Here is a 24,620-nt window from a genome sequence, read left to right as displayed (position 1 = left end):
TCTGCTGAGAACTAGCCCCTTGAGTGCCCCACCCTCCCTTTTGGCTGTCCTGTTCTTACCACCTGCTGGAGGAGAAGCAGAGCCTCGCCAGGTCTGGCAGCCTGGAGGTCCCGCATTTCTCCAACTGACTGGGCTGTCACTCTTGAGATTAGAAGCATAGATGGCCTGGTGTCCCCAGCAAGTCTTGCTAACTGCGGTGGCCCTGGGAGAAATTTCTTGTTCACTCCTGGCTCCTCGATGCCAGCTGTCAGTGTTCATTAACTGGTAGCCACAGCTGTGCTGGGGACAGGGATGGAGGGGGTCCAGGAGCCCAGGTGCCCTCCACACTGCATTCTCTGCCCTGTCTCCAGCTGAGCTAGCCTTCCCTCTGCCCTGTCTCCTGCTGAGCTAGCCCTCTCTCTGCCCACACTTCAGCCACTTGAAGCCCTCTCAGCTGGGTTCCACTCTTGTGGAGTTGAGTGTCTGTTCCCTGGTAGGGTTACCAGCTGTTTATGCCTTTGTCTTTCCACTACTGAGACAGAAGTTTGTTAAAGGGAAATCTGTCCAAAGCCCGTGGAGTTGAGAAGACCTAGGTGCCAGGCCCAGATCTACCTGGGACTTCCTGACGTGGGAGAAATGACTAAACAAAACGTAAGTCTAAATGTGCCACAGAAAGAGAGAAAGAGATGAGGCTTCTAAAGGTTCTGAAGCACTGCCCACTCTAGGCGTCCTGGTTCCCTGTGAAGCAGCCTGCTTGTTTATGCTGTGATGTGCAGACTAATCTCCACGGAGCTGAGTCACTGAGCAGTCTCCAGTCACTAGGCTAGCTTGGCAAGTGTTTAAAGCTGGGGTGCTCCATTCCAGGTACTTCCTGTCTTCGCTCCCTACAGTCTGCCAGCTCCTCCTCAGGCCTGTGAAGTCATTGTTTTCTACAGCCTCCCCCTTTCCTGTTGAGCCCAGCTGAATTCCCTCTTTAAACCCCTCAGTTCTTTGAACAGCAGAGTCACCTGCCAGGGCTCTGCGGTTCATCTGGAAGTTGCCCTCCTAACAGCCCCTCTTCAGTGTGAGCACCCCACCCGTGTCCCAATAATGTTCACCCAGGCACCTCGACATTGACTCTTGCTCAGCCTAGCACCCGCCAACTACACCTTCGTCCATAGCTCTCCTCTCCTCTCCTTTCATGCCCTGGCTCTTCTGTAATATTTTCAACAAATCCCAGTGGCTCCCTTCACACAGCACCCATTTTTCTTGATGTCTTCCTCCAAATCTGACTTTTCGTCTAGAAAGGCTATATCCCCATTCAAGATTCCCATTCAGAGCATCTTAACAGTACACACATACACACACATAACAGTATACACATACACACACATACCGAGAGAGATAGAATATTACCTTGAAGCATACCCTTAAGAAAAAAAGTGGGATAAATAAGTGTATTATTTTTAACACTATAGTCTGGCTTGAGTAATTTCAAATTATTTTGAAATACCGATGCCTCGCATTAAAATATTATGACCTAATGCTTGAGGCCATGTATTTTAGAGATAAACCAATTTGGAGTCCTCTTTTTAGCCACTTATTTCTCCAGGACAAGTTCTTTGAAGCTAATGTTCTTTTCTATAAGATCAAGTAAAATGTGTCCTTTCTGCAGAGAAAATGAAAACGCTATGCTTAGGACCACACTCCTGGGTTGACTGTGCTCAGGAGTTGGGAGGCATCACTGACATCCCCATGCCATCTGTCTCCGCTGTCTCATGGGATGACAGTGTGAGACTCACAGAAGCTCAGGAGGTGACAAGTTCTCATGCCTGCAGAGTGGTAAGGCCAGGAGCCAGAGCTGCTAGTGACCCCGCAACGAGCCAGCGGTTGTCCAGACGTCCTTCCTTGCAGTACAGCACAGACCGTTCAGATGGAAGGGTACTGTTCACTTATCTACAGGAAGCAGCCCATAACAGGCTCCGGGTGTGCACAGACCACGGAGGACTCAGGTGGTCCTCTTGGTCGTAGTGATGCTGGGAAGGGCTCCGGAACACAGGTGGAGGGGCTGGGCTGAGCAAACTGTACCTCCCTCCACCAGCCCAGAGCAGACTTTGTTTTCCCCAGTGAAAACGCTGAGTTGTGTGGAGTCCAGGTGTGGGAGAACCTGTCTATAGAGTGTGTCGGAGCTCCCTGTGCAAGGTGGGGCAGGGTGAGCCCGAGAGGGAAAGCTCCGGAGTTAAAGTGCACGGGGTGGGTTCATCCCGTTATGTGTCCTTTAAACTAACATGGGATGAAGACGCCGGCAGTTGTTTACTGTCATTTCACACAGTCTTTCCCCACCATTTTTCTTTTTCCCATTCCCACCTGGCCAGCTTTTATCATCTAGGTGCAGCCCAGTTCTGCTGTTTGTTCTCTGTGCCTCCGTTTTCCTCACAGGCAGAGGCAGCCTACCTGCCTGCAGCTGTAGTGGTTCTGAACTCTATTGCCACCTCTGGGGTTATGACGTGTGTGTGTGTGTGTGTGTGTGTGTGTGTGTGTGTGTGTGTACATTTCAATCCCCATTCCTTGATGAAGTGACGCACATATAATCTCCATTAATTCAGTGTCTGCTGAGTGAGTGCCTCATGTGCTTTAATCATGCTAATTCCTGTTACCCTTTCCTGTCTATGTGCCCCGGTCCTTTCCTTTTCCCAGGTGGCTCCCCTTCTACTTCTTTTTTAAATCTTGGTTTTTATGTGAGAGAAACACTGAGTCTGGCTTATTTATTTTACTTAACACAGTGACCTATGGTTCCATCACTTTTGCTGAAAATGACATAATGTTGTTCTTTTTAAACTTTTTTAGTTAGCATACAAGGCTATGAGGTTCGTTATAACATTTTTATCCATATGCATCATTGTATTTTACATGCATTTGCCCCTCAGCACACACTGCTCTCCCTTACCCTCCTCCTTCATTCACCTGAATAGTTAATCTTCATTCCCATCCTGTGTCAGTATGTATGTATGTATGTATGTATGTACGTATGTGAGAGTACATGGGTATATATAAGAGCGTGAGAACATATAGGCATGTATGTGTGTGTGAGTGTTTGAGAGCTTTGAGTGTGTGTGTTAATGTGTGCATAGTTAAATCTAGAAGTTTTGTTGTTCTTTATGACTGAATAAAACCCCTTTTATCACCTTTTCTTGCCATTATTTGTTGTTGAGCAATAGGTTGATTCCATAACTTCCACCATGACTTTTTAAAAGTCACTTTTTCTTTACGTAGATCATGTCAGGACTGTGTCCTTTAACCAGAACCGTCACTCGGCCTGCTGGCTTTGAACAGGAGACGGGGCTTTCTCTGGCAATGTACCTTACAGCACAGATGGCCAAAGCCCAGTTGTGGCAACAATTGCCTCCCTTTGCTGTGTTGGCCTCACCCATCCACATATCTGAACTCTGCTCACAACTGAAGAGACTAAAAGTCAAAAGCGCTCTTCAGCCCTGTGAGTTCACACAGTGGACTCTATGAAGGCAGAGCTTGGGCTGCCAGCGTGTGGAAGGGGTGCATCGTTCTCCTCCCTGGCCCAGCCTTCATGGCCAGTCAGCTTGACAGTGATGATTGCGGACTGCTGTGGTACAGCCCCACTGTGCTCACAAGCAAAGTTTCTTCAGAGCCAGATAAATGTACATTCTATATTTGGCACAACTTGATGTCATACTTCCTTTCATAAATATTACAAACATACCCAGCCCCACCCTGTGCCACAAGAGCCAACCAGAGAGGCGTTTTGTGTGACAAACACAGCTGTAACATTGTAGTGAAATGTGCAGTGAGGGGCTGGGCCTGTGGCTGGCTGGGAAGAAAGAGCATGTGTGAGGTTTTGGGTTCTGCCACCAGCACCAAAAGAAAAAAAAAGTAGCTTAAATATATTTAAATGCTGATCAAACGTCTCATATATGGAAGGTTGCCAGAGCTGCTGAGAGCCCCTTGCCTAAGGCTCTAGCCAGTAGCACGACTGCTCTTAAATTGTACCCCCTAGGATAGCAGGCCACCACGATGGGACAGTGCTTTTCAACTGTTTCTTTTTCTTTTCAAGTTCATGTCAAACAATAAACATTTGTTGTCTCCATTTCTGTGGGTGGGGAGTTAAGGAACAGCTTAGCCAAGCGGTTCTGGCTCAGGTTCTCCTCTGACACAGTAATGAGGATGCAGCCAGCAGATACAGTCAGCTGATGCTTCCCTGGGGCTGGAGGGTCCATTTCTGTTTCTCTGTCCATTTCTGGACGGCTTACTCTCCTGGGGGTGGAGTTACGCTTGCTGTTGCTGTGGGCAGGAGGCCATAGCATCTCATCACCTGGGCTTTTCCACAGGGCTTTATGTTCAACTTATGACAAGCGTTGGCTTCCTCAGAAGGATGATTGAACAGAGAGTAAGGTAGAGCCACAGGGGCCTCTGTGACCATGGGAGCTAGTCATTCTCATCTGTATGTAATTAATTCTCACCATTACAATAGACATGACATGAAATCACCTTTACATTTTTTTGATGTGGTAAAACAACATAATATTTGTGAGTGTGTGTGTGGGGAGGGGGGGTTGTTTGTTTGTTTCAAGGCAGGGTTTCTCTGTGTTCCAGGCCCTGGCTGTCCTGTAACTCATTCTGTAGACCAGGCTGGCCTTGATCTCACAGAGATCTGCCTGCCTCTGCCTCCTGAGCCCCACCACACCCGGTAATGTTTGGTATTTTAAGCATTCCTAAGTGTACAATTAAGACAGCCCCACTGTAACTGTCACTGTAGCCACAGTTCTGTTCTTTTGGGAAACCTCGAAGCTGTGATTAAAGTTTCCTCATTCTCTACCCCTCCCCCTAGACTCTTCTTCTGCTTGCTGTCTTGATAATTTGACTGCTCTAGTTACTGATAGAATTTCTCCAGTGTTTGCATGACCAGTTTATTCACTTAGCATTATGCCTTTAAGGTTTATCCTATAAATAACAGTATTAGAACGGGCTGGTCTGCATTCTGTCTTGGCGATTGGAATAGATGTGGAGGAACACAGGTATGTCAGTCTCTCTTTGTGTCCCTGCTTCTGATTATTTGGAAAATACCTGGAAGTGGAATTACTGGTTCATGTGGTGATCCTTACAGATTTTTTCTTCAGGATTAACTGACTTTTTTTCTTAGAGCCGGGTGAGGGTCTTTTACTAGGTGGTCTGATGGGAACATTTAATACTTTGTCTTTCCATGTGGCTGTTGCTGCCAGAGATGGTGGTCTTGGTAACATTGGTAATAGCGACAGAACAACCACTAGCTGTGGTGTAGCAGTTATTAGATGGAATCAGGAATGTTCAGGGTGGTATAGCCATTGAAGTATAGCAGCTCTGAGTACTGGCCATCAACAATAGCTTCCAGGCACAGTGCCCTTCGGTGCAGGCAAGATCACCAGCTTAGAGCCACAAAGACTGTGCACCCTACAAGGAAGGTGTGAGGCTCCGCTGAATCTTCTTGTTTCCACCATAGGCCCTGTGTGTGATGATAGGAAGCCCAGACAGTGGTGGCAAGGAGCTGGGACTTGCCTCCTTGGCACATCTAACATGACTGAAGCAGATATTGTGTCCCCACTGGTAAACATGCCTTGAGTCTGGTCTTTTAGACAGTGTGGATCTGCTTCTGTGCAAACCTCACCTTTGATGGGACACACCAGACAGTGAGTATCCTCAGGGAAAGACAAGGTCCCTGCCTCTCCTCAGCCTCACCCTACCATCTTGCTGTGACTTAGCCCTGATGTCAGTGCCATACACTTCTAGAAGCCATCTTGGGCTCTTCCTGGGGCCCTGAGCCTTCCTTCAGCCCTGGTGAAAGCTGCCACTTGGCTTTCTCTAAAAAAGAAAGGCAGTAGCATTTTGAGGCCCTGCTGTCCTGTTTGTCACAGCCATTATGCTGGTTCATAGTCCCACCATAGGTTCATAGGCCCACAGTAGGATCATATCTCAGAAGGTCCAGAGCCCCCACCGTGGGTTCATAGTCCCACAGTAATGTGCAGGTTCTTTGTTCTCCTCATCCTCAGCAACTTGTGATTTTGTCTTGTGGTTATAGCCACCCTAATGGGCATGAATTGGTATCCTGCAGTTTTGATTTTTGCTTCCCTGGTAATTTAGTGTGCTGAGCATCTTTTCATGTGTGTGCTAGCCATCGTGTGACTTTTCACCTCCTTTGGCCACTTCAAAATCAGGTTTGCTTTATTGTTCATGCATTTGCGTTCATTCCCTATTTTGTATGCTAGTCCCTTACTAGAATTTTTATTTACAAATGTTTTTTTTTTTTCTATTCCGTGCATTGCCTTCTTCCCCTTTGAACAGAGTAAACTTTCTAAGATTTATTCATTCAGGGGTGGTGTTGCATGTCTTTAATCCCTGTGCTGGGGAGGCAGAGGCAGGTGGATTTCTATGAATTTGAGGCCAGCCTAGTCTATGTAGTGAGTTCTAGGACATGCAGAGGTAAAATTGTGTATTTTATTTTATGAGTGTGGGTGTTTTGTCTGCATGTATGTCTGTACACCATGTGCATACAGTGCCTGCGAAAACCAGCAGAGGGCATCAGAGCCTCTGGAACTGGAGTTAGTTACAGCCTTAGTTGCTCTGTGGGTGCTGGGAGCCAGACTCAGATCATCTGCAAAAGCAGCCGGTGCTCTTAACCACTGAGGCGTCTCAACAGAATAATCTGTTATTCATAAACATTTTAGTTTGTTTTTTTTCTTCTTCCGTATATGACTTTAGAGTCATACTGAGGAACTGTTATCATGTGTTCTTCTAGTAGTCTGCGTGTTTATGTTGCTGCTGCTGTTTGCACAGGCCAGTCAGTTCAGTGTGAGAGGGGATTGCACAGAATTGTGAGTACCGGTGAGTGTGGGTCACTCAGGCCGTCCCATGGTAATTCAGGTTAGGAAACTATGAGGGGACTGAACCACTCCCTCAGCCTGCTCCAGGATCCCCTCAGCTACAGTGAGAGACCATGTCTCAGAAACAGCAATTGTTTCATTTACTGTAGATGAGTGATTCTGTGTGATTTGTAGTGAAGTCACTCGGCCTTTCCTCCCAGTGCTACCCAAGTTGAAGTTCTGTCCTCCAGAACCACTCTGAACTTTTCCAAAGTTGTTTCTTCTCTCATTTGCCTTGGTATTTGTCATATTTTCTAATTTTTGTTTTGGATGCTGTCTAAAGCCCCTTATCTGTTGTAAGTGTATGTAAGTTTGTTTAGTGCTCCTGTGTCACACATGCACACACACATACACACACACATGCACACATGCGCACACGCGTGCACACACAGGCACTGCTTTCTCTGAGGCAGACTTAAGGTAGCAGGTTGGGTCAGCTCAGTGTTCATGGACATCGTTTTCATAGCTGTGCCCTTGAAGCACTGGGCCTCATAGGTCATTGTGTCCTTTCTCGTGTGTCTACTTCTCTGCCATCCTGCCGGCACGCCCAGACATCCCCTAACTCGCTTCCCTAAGTCTGGCTTGGAACATGTGTTATTTATCTAGTTCTGGACATTTTGCATAAGGCTGCAAACAAGGGGGCCAGGAAGAATCACATGTTTATTTTTCTCATTTTTTATAGCCTGAAACATTGATGTTTTTACCTTTAAAAAAATAGCTGCGCTATTACCATACACATAACCATAGCATGTACGCTATTGCCATACTCATAACCGTAGCACGTATACTATTGCCATACTCATAATCGTAGCATGTACACTATTACCATACACATAATCATAGCATGTACACTATTACCTTATACATAACCATAGCATGTACACTATTACCTTATACATAACCATAGCATGTACACTATTGCCATACTCATAACCGTAGCATGTACACGATGGAGGCAGTAGCTGCACTATCAATGCTAAAGTATGAGTATCCCATAATTCATCTTGCCATCCTGCCATAACTGTGCTGACTCATTGTACATATGTCTATGCACATAAGTATATCAGTAGTATAAAGTCCAGGAGGTAGGATTATTACATCCGGTGATATATTCGCTTGGACATTTTATACCTACTGTGTAATTGGCCTCCACGGAGATTCCCAGTCAGGAGAACTGAAGCCCACCCTACTCACCCTCGCCTTTGCTGGGCTTTCCAACTATTCTGCTGGACCATAATTATACCTCTTGTGTGAGTTCCCTGTTAGTTTTAGTGATGATGGAATTATAGAAAAAGACCCTATCTTTACACACAGCATGGTAAGGGTGCTTTATTTGGGACAGAAAGCCAGGAGGGTGAAAGTTCAACAGGCCCTTTTCTCAATGCATTCCGACTACAGAGCTTCACTGGCTCGGTTCTTGTATCTAGGTACTTTGCTCCCCTGGTTCTATTCTTAACTGATGTCATTCAAGGAGCCTAATCCTCTCTGCTCCCGCAATAACAAGTAACCAGAAAAGTCATAAGGGAAATATTAAAAAGGAAGAAATGATTTGATGTATTTTTAATATAAAGTGTGGAAAAAGTAGAAACAGGGTGGGGGCTGGGGAAAGGGAGGAAAGAGATTATTCACGGTAATTGGAACCAAATGTTGGCTGGGAACAAGGCGGCATCCTCACTCTTCCTGTAAACCCCGCGGCTTTTCAAAGTGATCATAACAGAGCCACAGCCAGGACACGCTTTAACCCTTCCCTACCTGCACAGTTCTAGTGGCTAGAGAGGTGGTGTCCTCTAGGCTTCAGAAGACAGGTAGGGGCAGGTGTTGAAGGGTGAGGCTTGAGGGCTGAAATCCCTCAGCCTGCCTGCCCCGTCCCTGTGGGCAGCTGGTAGCCTGCTGACCAATAGTTTACCAGGTTTAGTGATGATGCATTCTTGAGGGGACAGTAAGAATGCTTGTGGGACAGGCATTTACATTAGCAATAGCCCATCCTTCGCACAACCACTGGCAAGCTCTCACTATGCCAGTGGACAGGGAGGTGCGTGTTTGGAGTTTGGGCCTTTGTGGATCATGGTCCCACGCTGGCCATTGTGAACTGAAATATAAAGAGTGGTCAGAATGCATGGGCTCACCTCGTCCTTCTGACTTCCAAGGTAAGAATGGGCTTCTGGCCTCTTTGCCCAGTCCGTCATGCAAGGAGAGGAAATAAAAACAAGTTACTACATGTGGCTCCTGGTTCCACTGGCTCTAAGCTAGAGTCACAGTGTCACACAGCCATAGATGTCCATCTGTGGCCAGGCATGGTGGCATGTGCTTGTTATCACAGTGCAGAGATAGAAGGCTAGCCTGGGCTACATAACAGGTTAGAAACCAGCCTGAGCTACATACAGAGACCCCATCTCACAAACAAACAGACAAGGTCCATTTTGCACAAGAAAGAGAAAAAAAAGCCTTATTTTGTGAGCCAAATAATCTCTTTTCAGTGGGGCCATGCAAGGCGAGTGCGGTAGTGAAAGAAACAGGCAGCAGGCAACGCTGAGGATGCGGGGCTGAGCAGATGGTCCAGCTCTCTGGCTCATGGTCCTTACATCCAGGAGTCCTAAAGGTTTAAGTGCAGTCAGGCTGGAACAACACCCAGCATTGTGCTTAGTGTCTACTCAGCATCACGCTTGTGCTGCACACAGCCCAAATGCAAACATGTTTTAAAAATGCGTTTTTTGTTGCTATATGTTTAGTTTTTGAGACAGGTCTCACTGTGTAGCCCAGGCTGACCCGGAACTGCACTCTTCCTGCCCTTGTTTCTTGAGTGCTGGGATTCCAAGCCTATATAAAACATCCAACTGAAATGGCTTTAAAAATCATCTTTGGGATTGTTTTAGATTTTGTGTTTGAGTCCATGATCCTTCTGAGTTAACTTTTAATGAACTGTGAGGTATAGGTGAAGGTTTATTTTGTCTGTATATGTTCAATTATTCTATCATTTGCAAATTAATGGCTTTTAAAAGATCGTTTTTGTTGGGTTTGGACCTTTGCCAGAAATCACTTGAGTGTGTCTGTGTGGCTCTTCGGATAATTTTAGTATTCCTAAAGCAAAGCCCAATGACAGTGATAGCCAGAAAGCCCTTGGCAGAGGCATTTTTCATCCTAATTTTCAATGGCGTGTTGTAACTGTGAAGTCATATGGACTTAGGCCCCAAAGAATCTCTCTCACTTACTCTGTGCAGTTGCAGACATGAACCTAAGCCTCCATTTTCTCATCTATACGTGGAATAACACTACCTCTGCCAACCGCTGTCTGTTGAGCATGCAAGAAGGAATAGATGGAGGCGGTCAGAGTGGTCGTGTATTTAGAAAGCTCTCAAAGCAGTGGTGGTGGTGGTGGCAATGAGACCTGAGCCACAGGCCTTGCTGTGCCCTTTGCAGTTCGCAGACGTTAGGTTTTCCCGTCCTTGGTTCCACTCTCATTGCATGTGTGTGAGTACTGTGTTCAGGCTGCTCTTCTGTGTATTACTTGAGTGGCAGTTATGACCAAGACTTCCTTGTGTTTCTGACGTGTGGGAGAGCTGCATCCTACCGACCTGACTGACGGATCCTGTTCTCCTATGACTCGGTCCCTGTGGCCATTTGGCTTTCCTGTTGTCTATGTTCTGCTGGATACCGTTCCCACTACCTGGAATTTTTTTTCCAGTTGACAAGTTGCCGTTTATCTTTGAGGCCAAGGTGAAATGTCATGTCTGTTGACGCCTTCCTTGATTTTTGTCTCTAGGAAATTGTTCCCTTTCTCTCAGTTTGTGAAGCTAAAGCTGGCAGTGTCTTGTTCCCAGCACAGAGGCAAACGGTAGAGGCAGTAGGCTTTTTCCTTCATTAGGAAGTGAGCGTGTTTTATACATGCACACATGTCCGTCATGTGTCAGTGTTGACATTAAATGATAAAAGCAAAATAATTTTATCTTCTGGGTACTGAGAAAAGACCAAATGAAACACACTAACACAGCTGCTGTGGTTGCAGTGGCGGTGTGGGGAACACTCTCCCTTTCTGTACATTTTTAGTCCTTACACATTTCATAATATGTTTTAAATCTTAAAATTATATTGTTTCATTTTATATTGTTTGATGTACCCTACAAATTGATATTCATTAGGATTCTTTTGCTAATTTTGATAAGAAAAAGGCAGGAAAGGAAAAGGAGATTGAATAAATAATATTGAAAGCCAACTTCATGCCATATGTGTGGTTTATGCTCTCTATCATACTTATTTCTGAAACCTCTCTGTAATGTGGGCACTGCATTCCTCCCGTGGGACTTGTTTAAATAGCCTTACAGATGGTGCCACACTACAGTACCCTCCCTACCTGTAGAGGGAGAGAAGTTAGTCCTAGTCTTTTCCTGACGGCTTTTCAGACTGTTTAGACCTCTGCATTGATGATGCCGTACAAAGGAAGGGTGGGGCAAAGGAGAGCTGGGGGTATTTGTTGATGATGCAAAGGAGAGCTGGGGTACTTCTGAAAGTAAACTGCAGCTAGTGACCTATGGAAGACAAGTTTGTGCAGCAAGTACGTACAGCTGTAGTAGAGCATGTGGTGCAGCAGCATCAGTGTCTCCATCGTTGCCAATGGATTTGTACAGCTGCTCATTTGGCTCCAAGCGCCAGTGTCATTTAGGAGCCTTGTGTATGGGCAGAATCTGTCGGTAGCCTGAGCACAGTAACTGTGAATGTGCGACATGTATTTAGCACATGTGTTAAGTATCTACTTGCGGTGTGTGCTCGTTCCCCTTGACGTAACTCACTGGCACAGATCTGAACCACTAGCTCAGGCAAATTAGAGCATGTCTGTTTTATAAGGGAACTCTTATGACTCCGGGGGATGGAAATTGTGTGGGATCTGGTCTTCTTGTTTTAATAACCAAAGCCATGCAGGTGTTGGTCAATGGGTCTTTAACTGTCATCATTTATTTCATCAGCGAGCTAAACATATGGTTTAATAACTAGCATTTTCGAGAGAAGCCATTATCAGGAAAAGCATGTGACAAAGAAGAGGTATTGAAAGATGGCCCTGTCGGGCTCTGTATCATTTGTGGGCTCCAAGCACGGGAGTCAGGCCTCGGGACAGAGACTGATGGGCTCTCCATTTCTCCCTCAGCGAGTGCAGTGTCTGAACTTGGAGCGTTGGCTTCAGTCCCTGAGTGCGTACTCTGCGTCCTCACTTTATTGCTTTCATACCAAAGCTCATTTGTTTCTCTGTGCTGGGGAAGTGGGGCAGCTCACCCCATAGCCCAATGCCACTTCCGATTGGTTCGTGAGAAATGGGTGCCAGTAAGAACAATAGGGGAGGGATAATTTGATGCTTCTTCCCTGACAGTTTTTTCATTGTCCTAGCAACTGTTCCGAAAACTTCACGAGTTACTTACTGGATTCAGAGAGTGACTTTCCCAAAAGGGTTGGTGAGCAGCTGTCAGAACTCAAACCTATCAATATGGTGGCAGAATCCATGCCCTTAACCACTTTGTGAGTGATTCATCTTATCAGAATCACCCTCTGAGCTTGTTACTGGTCCTCAACCACACAGTAGCCTTGGCGTGCGGCTCATCATTGCCATCCTTAGCAGGTTCCAAAGTGAAGCTGACATGGTTGTTTCTGACTCGAGGGTCACACTTGGAAAATCATGACCATCTCCTATGCTTTGTCACCTGCAGCTGGTAATAATGTGGTAAACAGTGTACGCAGTGAGGCGTGAGATCGTGTGTTTTCAAAGGTCTGAGCCTCTCAGAGACAGGTGTCCCCGTTTCATGCCAGCGTTGGGCCTGATCTAACCTTTCTAGAAAATCTCGAGCAAATGTTCATAAGTGTGTCCTGGCATAGCAGAGTATGTGCTGTCGTGGCCGTGCCACCAGTGTACTCAAGGGGCTGCTTCTACCATCTGTGTGCAGAAGGTAACTTGGGACCAGGCTCCCGGACACTGCTCACTCTCGACTTCAATGGAAAAAAAGTCTTGACCAGAAGTAACATTTTAACTCCCTTTAGCCTTACTACTTCCTTAGAAGAGTTCCTTTTCATGGTTTTCCTGGTGTTTTATGAGTATATCATGAGTTATAGAGGAAGACGAGGGCAGGTGGAGAAGGCTAAGATGAAGGGCGGAGTCTGCAGAGCTGAGCTTTGTTTCCCTTGGCCAATTGGAAGAAATGGGCAGAGGCGCAGTGGGGCCAGAAGAGCTGTGAACTTGACAGTGCCAAGTTGCCTGCTGGTGTGTTTCCCAGGGAAAAGAGGAGACGGGAAAGGAGTCAGCCTGAGGCCATGGGCTAGAATTCTCCACTTGCGACACTGCTCCAAGCTGTTTGTGTGTACTGAGTTTGAACCCAACCCCCAGTCAGTGTGGAAGTTCTTAGGGCCCTGCATGCCAGTTGCCCTAGACAATCTGCACATTCACGTTCACTTGGAAAGCTTTTTCTGGCTTGTCTCTGCAGGGTGTGAAGGGTAGGTGATGGCTATCCAGCTTTATGAGGGCCAGCTGTGCTGGTGTGTGTCCCCATTATTGTCATAAGACATCAGCCCATTCCCTCTGGTTGACAGAAATCCTGCTGAGCAGGCTCGGTCTTGTTGAATGAACTGGTGTCAGGGAGTTCTCTCGTGGCGTTCTTAAAGGTCACTCTTGGCTCACTTGGTTTCAGTTCACAGCTACATGTTTTAGGCTTCATTTGGTATGCTGGTTATGCCAAAATAAAGAGCTGGATCAAAGACAAGACATTTCTTGATCATCAGGCAAAGGGTTAGTCTGTCTTTTCAGATCCAGAAAGCTAACAGATAAAGGATGCAGGAGTCACTATCTACATAAACTGGCTGGCTCCCAGAATCCTGCGTAGCCTTTAGAGCAGGGCTGTGAACATAACCTTTAAGAGGTTTGGTTTTCTGTCTAGCTTTGTGTTCCATGAAGCTTGCTCCCAGAGCCAGAGTCTCTGCCAGACACACTGAGTCCAACTCTGTCCTTACTTCCTTCTCCTGAGTTCCATCCATCATGAAGTGGAGGGGGTGTGGAGACGGCAGAGGTCTGGTTCACGTTCCCTAGTCATTGTCAAGGCCAGCTGGCTGTGATCTTGCTGTACTTTAAAAGGACAGGCTTATCAACTCCTCGCTTTTCGACATGGAACCTCGTTGTATTCTTCCCAAAGCTGTGTCATTGTCACACAGTTAGTTAATAAAATCAAAGTTGAGTTGGCCAAAACATACCCCAGACAGCTTCCCGATACCACTTCTGCTTCTTTCCCTCACCAAATGAGTGATCTCAAGCCTTCTCTCTCCCTTGTTTGCCATTCTGTTTTAAATTAGGATCTCATTTGGATCTGGCTTATGTTCTTAATTTCTCTTGACTTTTTTTTTTTTTTTTACTACCTCTGAGGGTGGGATGGCGTGAGAGCCTTATTGATTTTGAACCACCTTACTTCAATGTTTTCCTACTCTTGCTTTCAGCTTTCGGTTAGGATGTGTAGTGAGTAGTAGGAGCCCCATTTATTTTTCTAGTGCTAATTGACATACAGTCTTCTTAGGTAGTTTTCATGTTGGTTCTACTCAGACCTTAATTCAGAGACAATGAAACTCACCAGGAGTCAGGCCTGAATCAGTCTTCGCTTTCTCTGTTGAATTACTATGTGGGAAGAAGCAGTTCTTAAGAGCCCCGATTCCTGATTTATGTCCCCAGACCCTGAGTTAGTGATTCAGGGTCTGATTAATGTGAAGGGAAGGAGTTCAGACGCTGGGAAAGGAAGAGAAGAGATAAAGATGAATTAGACGCTGAATATATAAATTAGTAATTGAGATGTCGATTGCAGGTCAGAATCTAACAGATTAGCACACTGATGATTCATGAGAAAACTAAGTCATGCTAGACTAACCTCATTCCCTTTGTGGTAGAATTCCTTCAGTGAAAGAAGCCGGGGCAGAAAAGGGTGGGTGTGAGTGGGTTTCAGGATAAAACCTAATAAAGTCTTGTGAGCCCAAAAGAGAAATGTGAAGGAGAAAATGTGGTCGTTAGTACTGATAACTAAACTATGCCAACTCCAGCCAATCTGAGTTGGTAGTTAAGACCTGAGGCTGTGCCATTGGCTTACTAATTTCCCATTTTTATCAATGAAGTGGTTTAGCCATTCGTAGTTATATGGTTGCCTGCTTTTGGTAGGCACTTACATATCTAGAAAACATACAAATCCTGTTTTCAGTTGATTTGAAATAGTGTATATCTTGGATGACCATCAGAATTTAAAGACCAGAATGACTGTTCTCTCTGAATTTGATGTAGGAAAACATTTATTCCTTAATATGAATTCAAACACTCAAGTATGAAGAAGGCTTAAGGATTCGGGTTGTCTGTGAGTGTAATAGACATTGATATGGAATAGAAAAACTGGCAGAATATTGGTAAACTCAACGTGGTTACTCAGACCTGGAGGCTAAGGCAGAAAGCATGCAAGTTCCAGGCCAGCCTGGGCTACTTAATGAGTCTTTGTATTTAAAAACCAAAGAAAGTATTGACCAAATTTTCCAATTAGCATCTTGTTTGTTGGCTCAAAGATGAGTTTCTTGTGTTTCTACAGTTTAAGATATTAAAAACATACCGCTTTATTCCAAAAACAATAAAAGTGTGTGTGTGTGTGTGAGAGAGAGAGAGAGAGAGATAGAGAGAGAGAGAGAGAGAGAGAGAGAGAGAGAGAGAGAGAAAGAAAGAGAGGAGAGAGAGAGAGGAGAGAGACTTCATTTTATAAACGTGTAAGGGGTTCACTGCTGGACTGTGACTGCTGTTGGTAATTCTGGTTTGGGGTGGAGAGGCGCTGGGGAGGCTGATAATCTCCATTCAAGTTGCTGCTCTCTAACTGTCAACATTATTAATATAGTAACCTCCTAATTCCTGGCAGGAGCCAGCTCCCTGCCCAAGGTGGCATATTCTCCTGCTGGCTTAGCCCAGCCAGCAGCCTGCCAGCATGACAAAGTCCCCTCAGCCAGGGCTGCCATTCTACCGCTGCCCTGGTAGGTGATGGCCATGACTGAACTTGGTGCTCCAGCTCACACCTCTTCAGTCCATTTTCTTTCCTTCTTTCTTTTGTTGTTTTCATTCTGTTTGAGGCAGGTTCTCCATTTGTAGGATTAACTGACCTAGAACTCACTACATAGACCAGCTTAGCCTCAAAACTCGACATCCACTTGCTTCTGTCTTCCAAATGCTGAGGTTAAAAGTATGTGCCACCATACTCCGTCCGCTTCTGCCCATTTCTGCATCCATGAGAACCACTTCCCTCACTTGTCACCGAGGGACAGTACTAGGTGAGGAGGTTATAAAGACATTCTCCTCTCACCAAAGTAGCATTGCTCCTCATGTCCCTCTTGTTTGCCCTCTGATCCCATACAAAGGTTTGCTCTCAGTAGGAAAAGCATTTGTAATTGAGCACTTAACTCTACAGTGCCAGTGATGAGCTAAATGCGTACAGGGGTTGTCATATTTAATCGTTTAGCGAGCCTATAAGAGGTGGGACCAATATTTATTCCCATGTCACAGTAGAGTAAACCAAAGCACAAAGAGTTTAAATGTTTTTTTTTTGTTTTTTTTTGTTTTGTTTTGTTTTGTTTTGTGTGTGTGTGGCAAAGCCAGGACTTGAACTTAGCAGTCTTATTCTAGATCCCTGGGTCTCTGAAGCGCCTGCTTTCCATTCCAGGGTAGTGCAGATCTGGGGCCTCCACTACCTCAGAAGTCTCTCAGTGACCCAGCTTTTCCTTTGGTTTGGACCCACACTCACACCTTACTTCTTTTGCCTAGTTCCTTGAATTATTTCTTTAATCCTTTCCCAAGAGCCTTTCATCATATAAAATAAACAAACTATTTTAATGCCTTTCTCCCTGTTCCTGAGCAGAAAGTTTGGCCTGCACTTAGCACCTGCTCCCAGCTCAACATGTAGGTCATCCAGAAGAACTGTGTGCTCTTGGGATTTGATTTCTATGCTGCCTCTACTGTGCTCTCCCTCCTGGGGGAGACATCTCCTATAACTCCACAGGTGGCGAACAGGAAGGACAGACGAAGAAGCGTGTACTCTTACCCTGCCGCGCCCTCTCAGAGGTTAAGTGCACATGTCTCTTGAGTGGACCCGAATCGTTCTCCGAAACTCTTCTAAAATTATAGTTCAGTGCATAAGGTCTCTGCAAATCAAAGCCCGTGACACCAAGAGCGTGGGCTGTCTTAACTGAGCCATCAGACTTACCATTTAAGTGATGGAAGGCAAAGTTCATCCTGTTAGCTCTCAGTGTTCCCAGGCTGTAGCTAGTTTATACCTGAGGTAGACTAATGCTTGTTACTAGATAATCTCCCTGTTGCTGGATTTGTTTCTAAATGCAATTTGGCTTTTGTTTTTCCCTGGTGGAAGCAGTTTACCGAAACCATCACCACCTGTTGGCTTTCTTCTTCTTTTTCTTCCTCCGTCTCCTCCTCCTCTTTCTTCTTCTTCTTCTTCTTCTTCTTCTTCTTCTTCTTCTTCTTCTTCTTCTTCTTCTTCTTCTTCTTCCTCCTCCTCTTCCTCCTCCTCCTCTTCTTCTTTTTTTTTGGAAACAGACTCTTATTCTAGATCCCAGGCTCACCTCCATTTGTAGCAGTCATCTTGCCTTGGCCTCCCAAATGCCTAGATTACAAGCATGAATCATAATACCCAGCTCTACCTTTGCCTTTTCATATCACAATACATCCTCAGGCTGCTTTTCAGGGTGCTCCCCAGTGTGACTGCTCCCCCAATGTCTGCTTTGTGTTCCTTCTCCTTTCTCCTTCATGCACATGATCCATGCACATGATCCAAGGCTTAGGCAATAGGACTGTGTTACTGTTGTCATAAAGGCCAGTTCCCCCATGCTCACCTAATGCCTTAGGCCTCTGTGTCAATGCAATACCTTCCCAAACCCTAGCGCTCCTGCCGCTATTCCTCCAGATCATGCTGTATCTAGAAGATATAGGTTACATCACCCTGGAATAAAACAACTGCTAAATGCTAAATGGATCTTGTTGTGTGGTCCTGCTATTACAAAGTACATGGTTTCATAACCAAAATGGGGACACCGCCATACCATATATGCAGAACAGGAAGTATTAACTAGTATTTTAATTTTAAATAAATGAAAGTGTTATGACTTTTTGTCTTTTCTAACTTATAGTATCTTTTACGTGAATATTTACTCACTCAATTTGGTAAGTTTCAGTGTGTTTGTGCAGTTGTGTTTCTGTATAGCACAGCAGGCTTGGGATATTCCCATCATGCTTCAGAGTCCCTTGTATCTCCCTTCAGTGCCGACATCCCTGTCTGTGCACAGCCCTTCGTGTGCCTCTCGCCGTGTGTTACGTGTCTTTGGCTTGTTGAAATGGAATCATAGCATGTTTTCTCTTCTGTGTCTGTCTTTCCTTCAACCCAGCGTTTCTGACATTCATCTATTAGTTGATTGTTTTAATAGTTCAGCCATTTTATTGAGTAGTATTAATGCGTATGAATATATCCTATTTTATTCAGCTATTTTCCTAATGATGGGCATTAGGATCGACTCCAATTTTAATAGTTATAAATATAATTTTGGTGAATATTTTTCTACAACTTTGTTGTTAGCCATGTGCTTTTATTTATTTTAAGCAATTAACTCATTGGTGTAAATTTCACAGAAAAAAAAAAAACCCTTAGTTTTCTGTTGCATTGTTTACACCCTGTTATCAATGTATAATAGTTATTGTGCTACATGCACACCAATATTTGATATTGTGCTTGACTTTAAGCAACGCCACACCTCGTTTTTTTTCTTTGGTCTGGTTTATTGAGAAAGTATCTCCTTGTAGCCCAGGCTGTCTTTGAATTCCTGATCCCTCCTGGTTCTGCCTCTCAGGTGCCAGGATTATAGACATGTGGCTTTACACCCAATTACAATTGTAATCATTATAATAGATACAAAGTTTCCCTTGAATGTCCCTGATGACTATTGATACTTAGAACTTGTCATATGTTTATTGAACATTCATATTTTTACTTCATAAAATCTTTTAAAATCATATTTTTTTTAGTTGTCATTCTATTGTTAGGATTACTTTACAGCACAATCTTCTTTGTATGTTGACAGGAGGAATCCTTTGTTACTGGCTGCTCTTCGGAGGACCCACATAGCTGCTCACAACCACGGGCAGAGGGCACCGGCCACTTATGTGTGCAGACAGACATGCAGAAAAAATACCCATACACTTAAAAAATACATAAAAGTTTAAATTAAAAAAATCCTTTATTACATATATGTACTGTAAATACTTTTCCCTAAAGTGTGTATGGCATATTCGTTCTCTGTCTCTCTTGCGTGCTTTTTTTTAAAATTGGTTTTTCAAAACAGGGTTTCTTTGTAGCCTTGGTGCCTGCCCTGGAACTAGCTCTAGTAGACCAGGCTGGCTTCAAACTCACAGACATCCACCTGCCTCTGCCTCCCAAGTGCTGGGATTAAGGCGTGCGCCACCACTATTTGTCCGGCTCCTATTTACTCTTAACAGTGCCCTTTTCTTCACACACTATGTCGCTGAGGCTGTTTTAGTACTCCTCCCAAGTGCCAGGATTACAGGTGCATCAGCCATGCCACATCATTAATGAAGTCTTGTTTGATTTTTATTGAAGTTCAATTTCTCATTCCGAGAAGTCTTTGCATACCACAAGGTTTCAAAACCATTTTGATATATTTTCATTCAGAACCTTTACAATACTAGCTCTTTGGTTCCTTGTGTATTGAGTAAAACAATGGCCAAGGCCCGTTAGTTTTATTTAGCACTCACAGCCCTTGGACTTCGTGTCTGATGCTGTCCTACAGAGGACTGCACTGTGCCAACTGCAGCGGTGGGTTTCCTGCTGGCAAGTGGCTCCGCCCCCTTTATGTTCTGTAGCCTACTATTCCCACCCCAAAGAAGGCTGGGCCTCTGGCAGCACTGGAAGGAGATCCTGGGTTGGAGAAAGGATACAATGATAGTAACATAAAGAGTGGGACTGTATTTTCTTTTTCTTTGTCAGATTTCTACTTGTATTCCCTCTTGAATTCCTGCAACAGCCCTGTGACAACAGGGCCTGTTAATCTCCATTTTGTAGATGAGAAAATTTAACGATAATAAAGTTGTGGAGAAGTTAGATGCACTAAGGGGCCTTGGTGCAAGGGTCCTCCCTGCTCGTGCCTTCCTTAACCTTACGTTTGATCTTTGTGAATATGACCTAACCCTAGCTGACCTCATTTTAATGGGATACAAATATTTATTCCACACAAAGGCACTCTAATTGTGTCATTGGAAGCACTGCAAAGGCCAGGGAGATCCCCTCACATGACAACTCCTGATCATGTAGCTTCCTGTGGTCCATGCTATTTGTCCTCTCATGGGAAGCTTCTTCATCGGGAGGGCCTCTGCATTTGATGTGTGGCTTGTGGCTAAGAATTTATAGTTGAAGAAAATATAATGCCTACTGTCCTTAGACATCTACACTGTCCGGAAAGCACCACCATGTTTGTCATCAAGACCATTTGTCTTTTGAGCAGCACCACACATTTTCCTAGAGGACTATTCCTTAAATTCCTGGCCGTTTAATACTCATGATCTGCACTTGATAAATGGTATTCTATTTCTAACCCCCACACGTCACCGAGGCGACTAAAAGTGCAGCATAGAGATGCACACAGTGGTGTGAAGGGTGGGGCACCCCCCCACACACACACACACAGGGTAGCTCTGTTTGTCAGGGACTAGGTGAGGTAGGCAGAGGAAGTGGACAGCAGAATCACGGGTGCACAACTGTCACTGCCGGCTGCCTTCTGCTCTCACTCTTGTGACATCGTACCTTCTTAAGAAGCTTCGGTGCCCTTGTGGAGGGTGCAGCCCTGCGTGCTGAAGAAATGTTGCTGTGGATCTTTCCGTTCCCTCCACGCTTCCTACGCGCATAGCAAAGAGAGCCGTGCAGGGCATTCGGAGGTGGAGTGTGTGCGGGAAGAGCAGCTGCAGAAGGAAAAGTGCTTCCGGCCGCATGGCGTTGTGGGAGTGAGGGGCATAAGCTTGGTGGACAAGCTAGGAGAGTTTAGTATGGGGAAACATGCCATGTTGTTGCCTGTTTGTAACTTTAAAAGAATCTTTTGAGGGGGAAGGGGTAATAGTGCTGGCTCTCCTCGAACTCACAGAGATCCACCTGCTTCTGCTTCTCAAGTGCTGAGATTAAAGGCCTATGCCACCACCACCCAGCCTTAAAAAGAATTTTATCATAATAGAGTCTTGTAGTGTGGCCCAGGCTAGCCCCAAATTCCTACCTTTAAGCTCTTCTCCCTTAGTCTCCCCGGGAGCTGGGACTACAAATTTGGAGTATAAGAGGTATATGAAATATAAATGAATTAAGTGTTCCAAATATCTATCTATCTGCCTGTCTTGTCTGTTTACATACACACACATATAAATATATATACACACATGCATATATATACATATAGATATATATACATATTTAAAAATTTGCGACTGACACCCAACCCCTCTGAGAAAGAAAGAAAGAGAGAAAGAAAGGAAGGAAGGAAGGAAGGAAGGAAGGAAGGAAGGAAGGAAGGAAGGAAGAAATCCATTACATACCCCAAGCATTTTGGATTAGGGAATCTCACAAAATTTTCATGAACACAACTGATCTCAAATTTTTGGTGAGGACATAAAGTGTATTACTGGTGAAACAGAATGCACACAGGTGTATGAAGATGAGGTAGCCTTGCAGATGGTTGTCGGAGCCATTAGGTGCTGTTAGAAGAAGGGATGTCTGAACTCAGGTGCCACATTCCAGGGGCAGCCAGCTGCTGTCCACACGGCCTGCTCTAAGTCACTGAAGCACTTGCTTGCTGGAAACGCCAACGACTTCTGTTTCCAGAATGAGATAATGTGCTCCAACTAACCCCACTGAAATTCAAAGCAAGAAGGTTCTCGTGGCACTTACTATATTACACAGCCGAGCATCCCCATCCCCTCCAGTGCTGTGCTATAAAAATTCCTGCCTCTCTGCTAAAAGCCTCCACTGGTTTGAGAAACTTCCTTTTGTGATTTTCAGGCTGGGCTTACGTTACTGATGAGATTAAAAACACACTTCACTATAAAGTTTATGGCGTCCCAGCCTCTGCAGTGTATGTGGAATTGGAAGAACACGTCAACCCACAGTCCCTGACTTGCTTTCTTGCCCACTGTCCTGATCTCTGCATCCATGTGCCCTAGCTCCCATACCTGAGAACCTCAGGAGCATTTCCCCAAATAAAGGACCTGCCTAAAAGCTGCTCTCTAATACACAGCAAGGAGGCATTAAAATGAATGCCTCATGGAAATATTTGTTAGAACAGTTATTAGCAAATGAAACCACTTGAGCTACCCAGTGGGTTAATTCTTGCATGAAGTGCATATTACTTTACTTTCCCGTTATATACTCACTGAATCTAGATTGTTCCCTATGGCTAGAAACTTCTATAATCATTAAGCCAGAAATGGAAGCAGAACCTCTGGGTGAATTTTCTAACCTTCAGTTCGGTGACTAATAATAGTTTCCCTTTGAGATTTTTTTACGTTGATTTTTTTTATTGATTTTATTGAACTATAAATTTTTCTCTGCTCCTCTCCCTGCGTCTCCCCTCCCTTCCCCTTCAGCCCTCTCCCATGGTCCCCACGCTCCCAATTTACTAGATCTTGTCTTTTTCTACTTCTCGTGTAGATTAGATCCATGTATATCTCTCTTAGAGACCTCATTGTTGTCTATGTTCTTTGGGATTATGATTTGTAGGCTGTTTTTCTTTGCTTTATGTCTAAAAACCACTTATGAGTGAGTACATATGATAATTATCTCTCTGCATCTGGGTTACCTCACTCAATATGATGTTTTCCAGCTCCATCCATTTGCCTGCAAATTTCAAGATATCATTATTTTTCTTTGTTGTGTAGAACTCCATTGTGTAAATGTACTACATTTTCCACAAACATTATCCATTGTTTTAATGAGGGTATTTCTAGGTTCTGGCTATGACAAACAATGCTGCTATGAACATAGTTGAGCACATGTCCTTGTGGCACAATTGAGTATCCTTTGGATATATACCCAAAAGTGGTATTGCTGGGTCTTGAAGAAGGTTGTTTCCTAATTTTCTGAGAAATCGCCACATTGACATCCAAAGGAGCTGTACCAGCTTGCATTCCCACCAGCAATGCAGGAGTGTTCCCTTTATCCCACAACCTCTCCAGCATAAGTTGCCATCAGTGTTTTTGATCATGGTCATTTTTACAGGTGTAAGATGGAATCTCAGTGTTGTTTTGATTTTCATTTCTCTGATGACTAAGGATGTTGAGCATTTCCTTAAGTGTCTTTCAGCCATTTTAGATTCCTCTATTGAGACTTCTCTGTTTAGGTCTGTACTCCATTTTTTAATTGAATTATTTGTTCTTTTGATGACCAATTTCTTGAGTTTTTTGTCTGTTTTGGAAATCAGACCTCTGTCTGATGTGGGATTAATGAAGATCTTTTCCTATTCTGTAGGCTGTCGTTTTGTCTTGTTGACCGTGTCCTTTGCTTTACAGAAGCTTTTCAGTTTTAGGAGGTCTTATTTGTTAATTGTTTCTCTCAGAGTCTGTGCTACTGCGATTATATTTAGGAAGTGGTCTCCTGTGCCAATGCATTTAAATGTACTTCCCACTTTCTCTTCTATGAGGTTTAGTGTGACTGGCTTTATGTTGAAGTCTTTCATCCATTTGGACTTGAGTTTTGTGCATGGTGATAGATATGAGTCTCTTTTCATTCTTCTACATGTTGATATCCAGTTGTGCCAGCACCATTTGCTAAATATTCTTTCTTTTTTCCATTTGGTATTTTCTTTTGTTTCTTTGTCAAAAGTCAGGTGTTTGAAGGTGTGTGGATTAATATCCGGGTCTTCTATTCTGTCCCTTTGGTCCTCCTGTCTCCAATACCAGGCTGTTTTCAGTACTGTAGCTTTGTAGTAGAAATTGAAGTCAGGGATTGTGATGCCTCCAGAAATTCTTTTAATGTACAGGATTGTTTTGGCTATCTTGAATTTTTTGCTTATCCATATTAAGTTGAGTACCATTCTTTCAAGGTCTGTGAAGAATTTTGCTGGGATTTTGAGGGGCATTGCATTGAATCTGTAGATTGCTTTTGGTAAGATTGCCATTTTTACTATGTTAATCCTACCTACCCAAGAGCATTGGAGATCTTTCCACTTTCTGGTGTCTTTGTCAACTTCTTTCTTCAAAGATTTTAAAGTTCTTGTCATTCAAGTCTTCCACTTGTTTGATTAGAGTTACTCTGAGATATTTTATGCTATTTGTAGCTATTGTGAAGAGTAATTCTTCTCTGATTTCTTTCTCGGCCCATTTATCATCTGTGTAAAGGAGGGTTACTGATTTTTTTTTTTGAGTTAGTCTTGTATCCTGCCACATTACTTAAAGTGTTTATGAGTTCTAGAAGTTCCTTGGTAGAATTTTTTGTGTCGCCATGTAAACTATCATATCATCAGCAAATAGTGAGAGTTTGACTTCTTTTCTGATTTGTATCCCACTTGATCTCCTTTTGTTATCTTATTGCTGTAGCTAGGACCTCAAGAACTATAATGAATAGATATGGAGAGAGTAGACAACCTTGTTTTGTTCCTGATTTCAGTGGGATCGCTGTGAGTTTCCATTTAGTTTGATGTTGGCTGTTAGCTTGT

At 44.2% G+C, this 24,620-nt stretch overlaps 1 protein-coding gene across 19 annotated transcripts in view; it reads left to right on the top strand.

Annotated features, from left to right (window-relative positions):
* Ttll5 (tubulin tyrosine ligase like 5) overlaps positions 1-24,620 on the top strand; it is a 246,248-nt gene that overhangs the window by 145,677 nt on the left and 75,951 nt on the right. Inside the window, exon 30 of one of the 19 annotated variants that reach the window (XM_050152444.1) lies at positions 18,999-19,158. The exons of the other annotated variants lie outside the window; for them this stretch is intronic. Coding sequence (XP_050008401.1) covers positions 18,999-19,140 — 142 coding nt within the window. The 3' untranslated portion in view covers positions 19,141-19,158. Of the gene's footprint in view, positions 1-18,998; positions 19,159-24,620 lie in introns of those variants that run through there. 19 annotated transcript variants of the gene reach the window in all.

The sequence above is a fragment of the Alexandromys fortis genome, unplaced genomic scaffold (genome assembly GCF_014885135.2).
Source record: "Alexandromys fortis isolate MF-2015 unplaced genomic scaffold, M_Fortis_MF-2015_v1.1 scaffold_47, whole genome shotgun sequence".
NCBI classification, from domain to species: domain Eukaryota; kingdom Metazoa; phylum Chordata; class Mammalia; order Rodentia; family Cricetidae; genus Alexandromys; species Alexandromys fortis.
The sequence above is the reverse complement of the archived record's forward strand: the minus strand, read 5'-3'. Positions and strand labels throughout refer to the sequence as shown.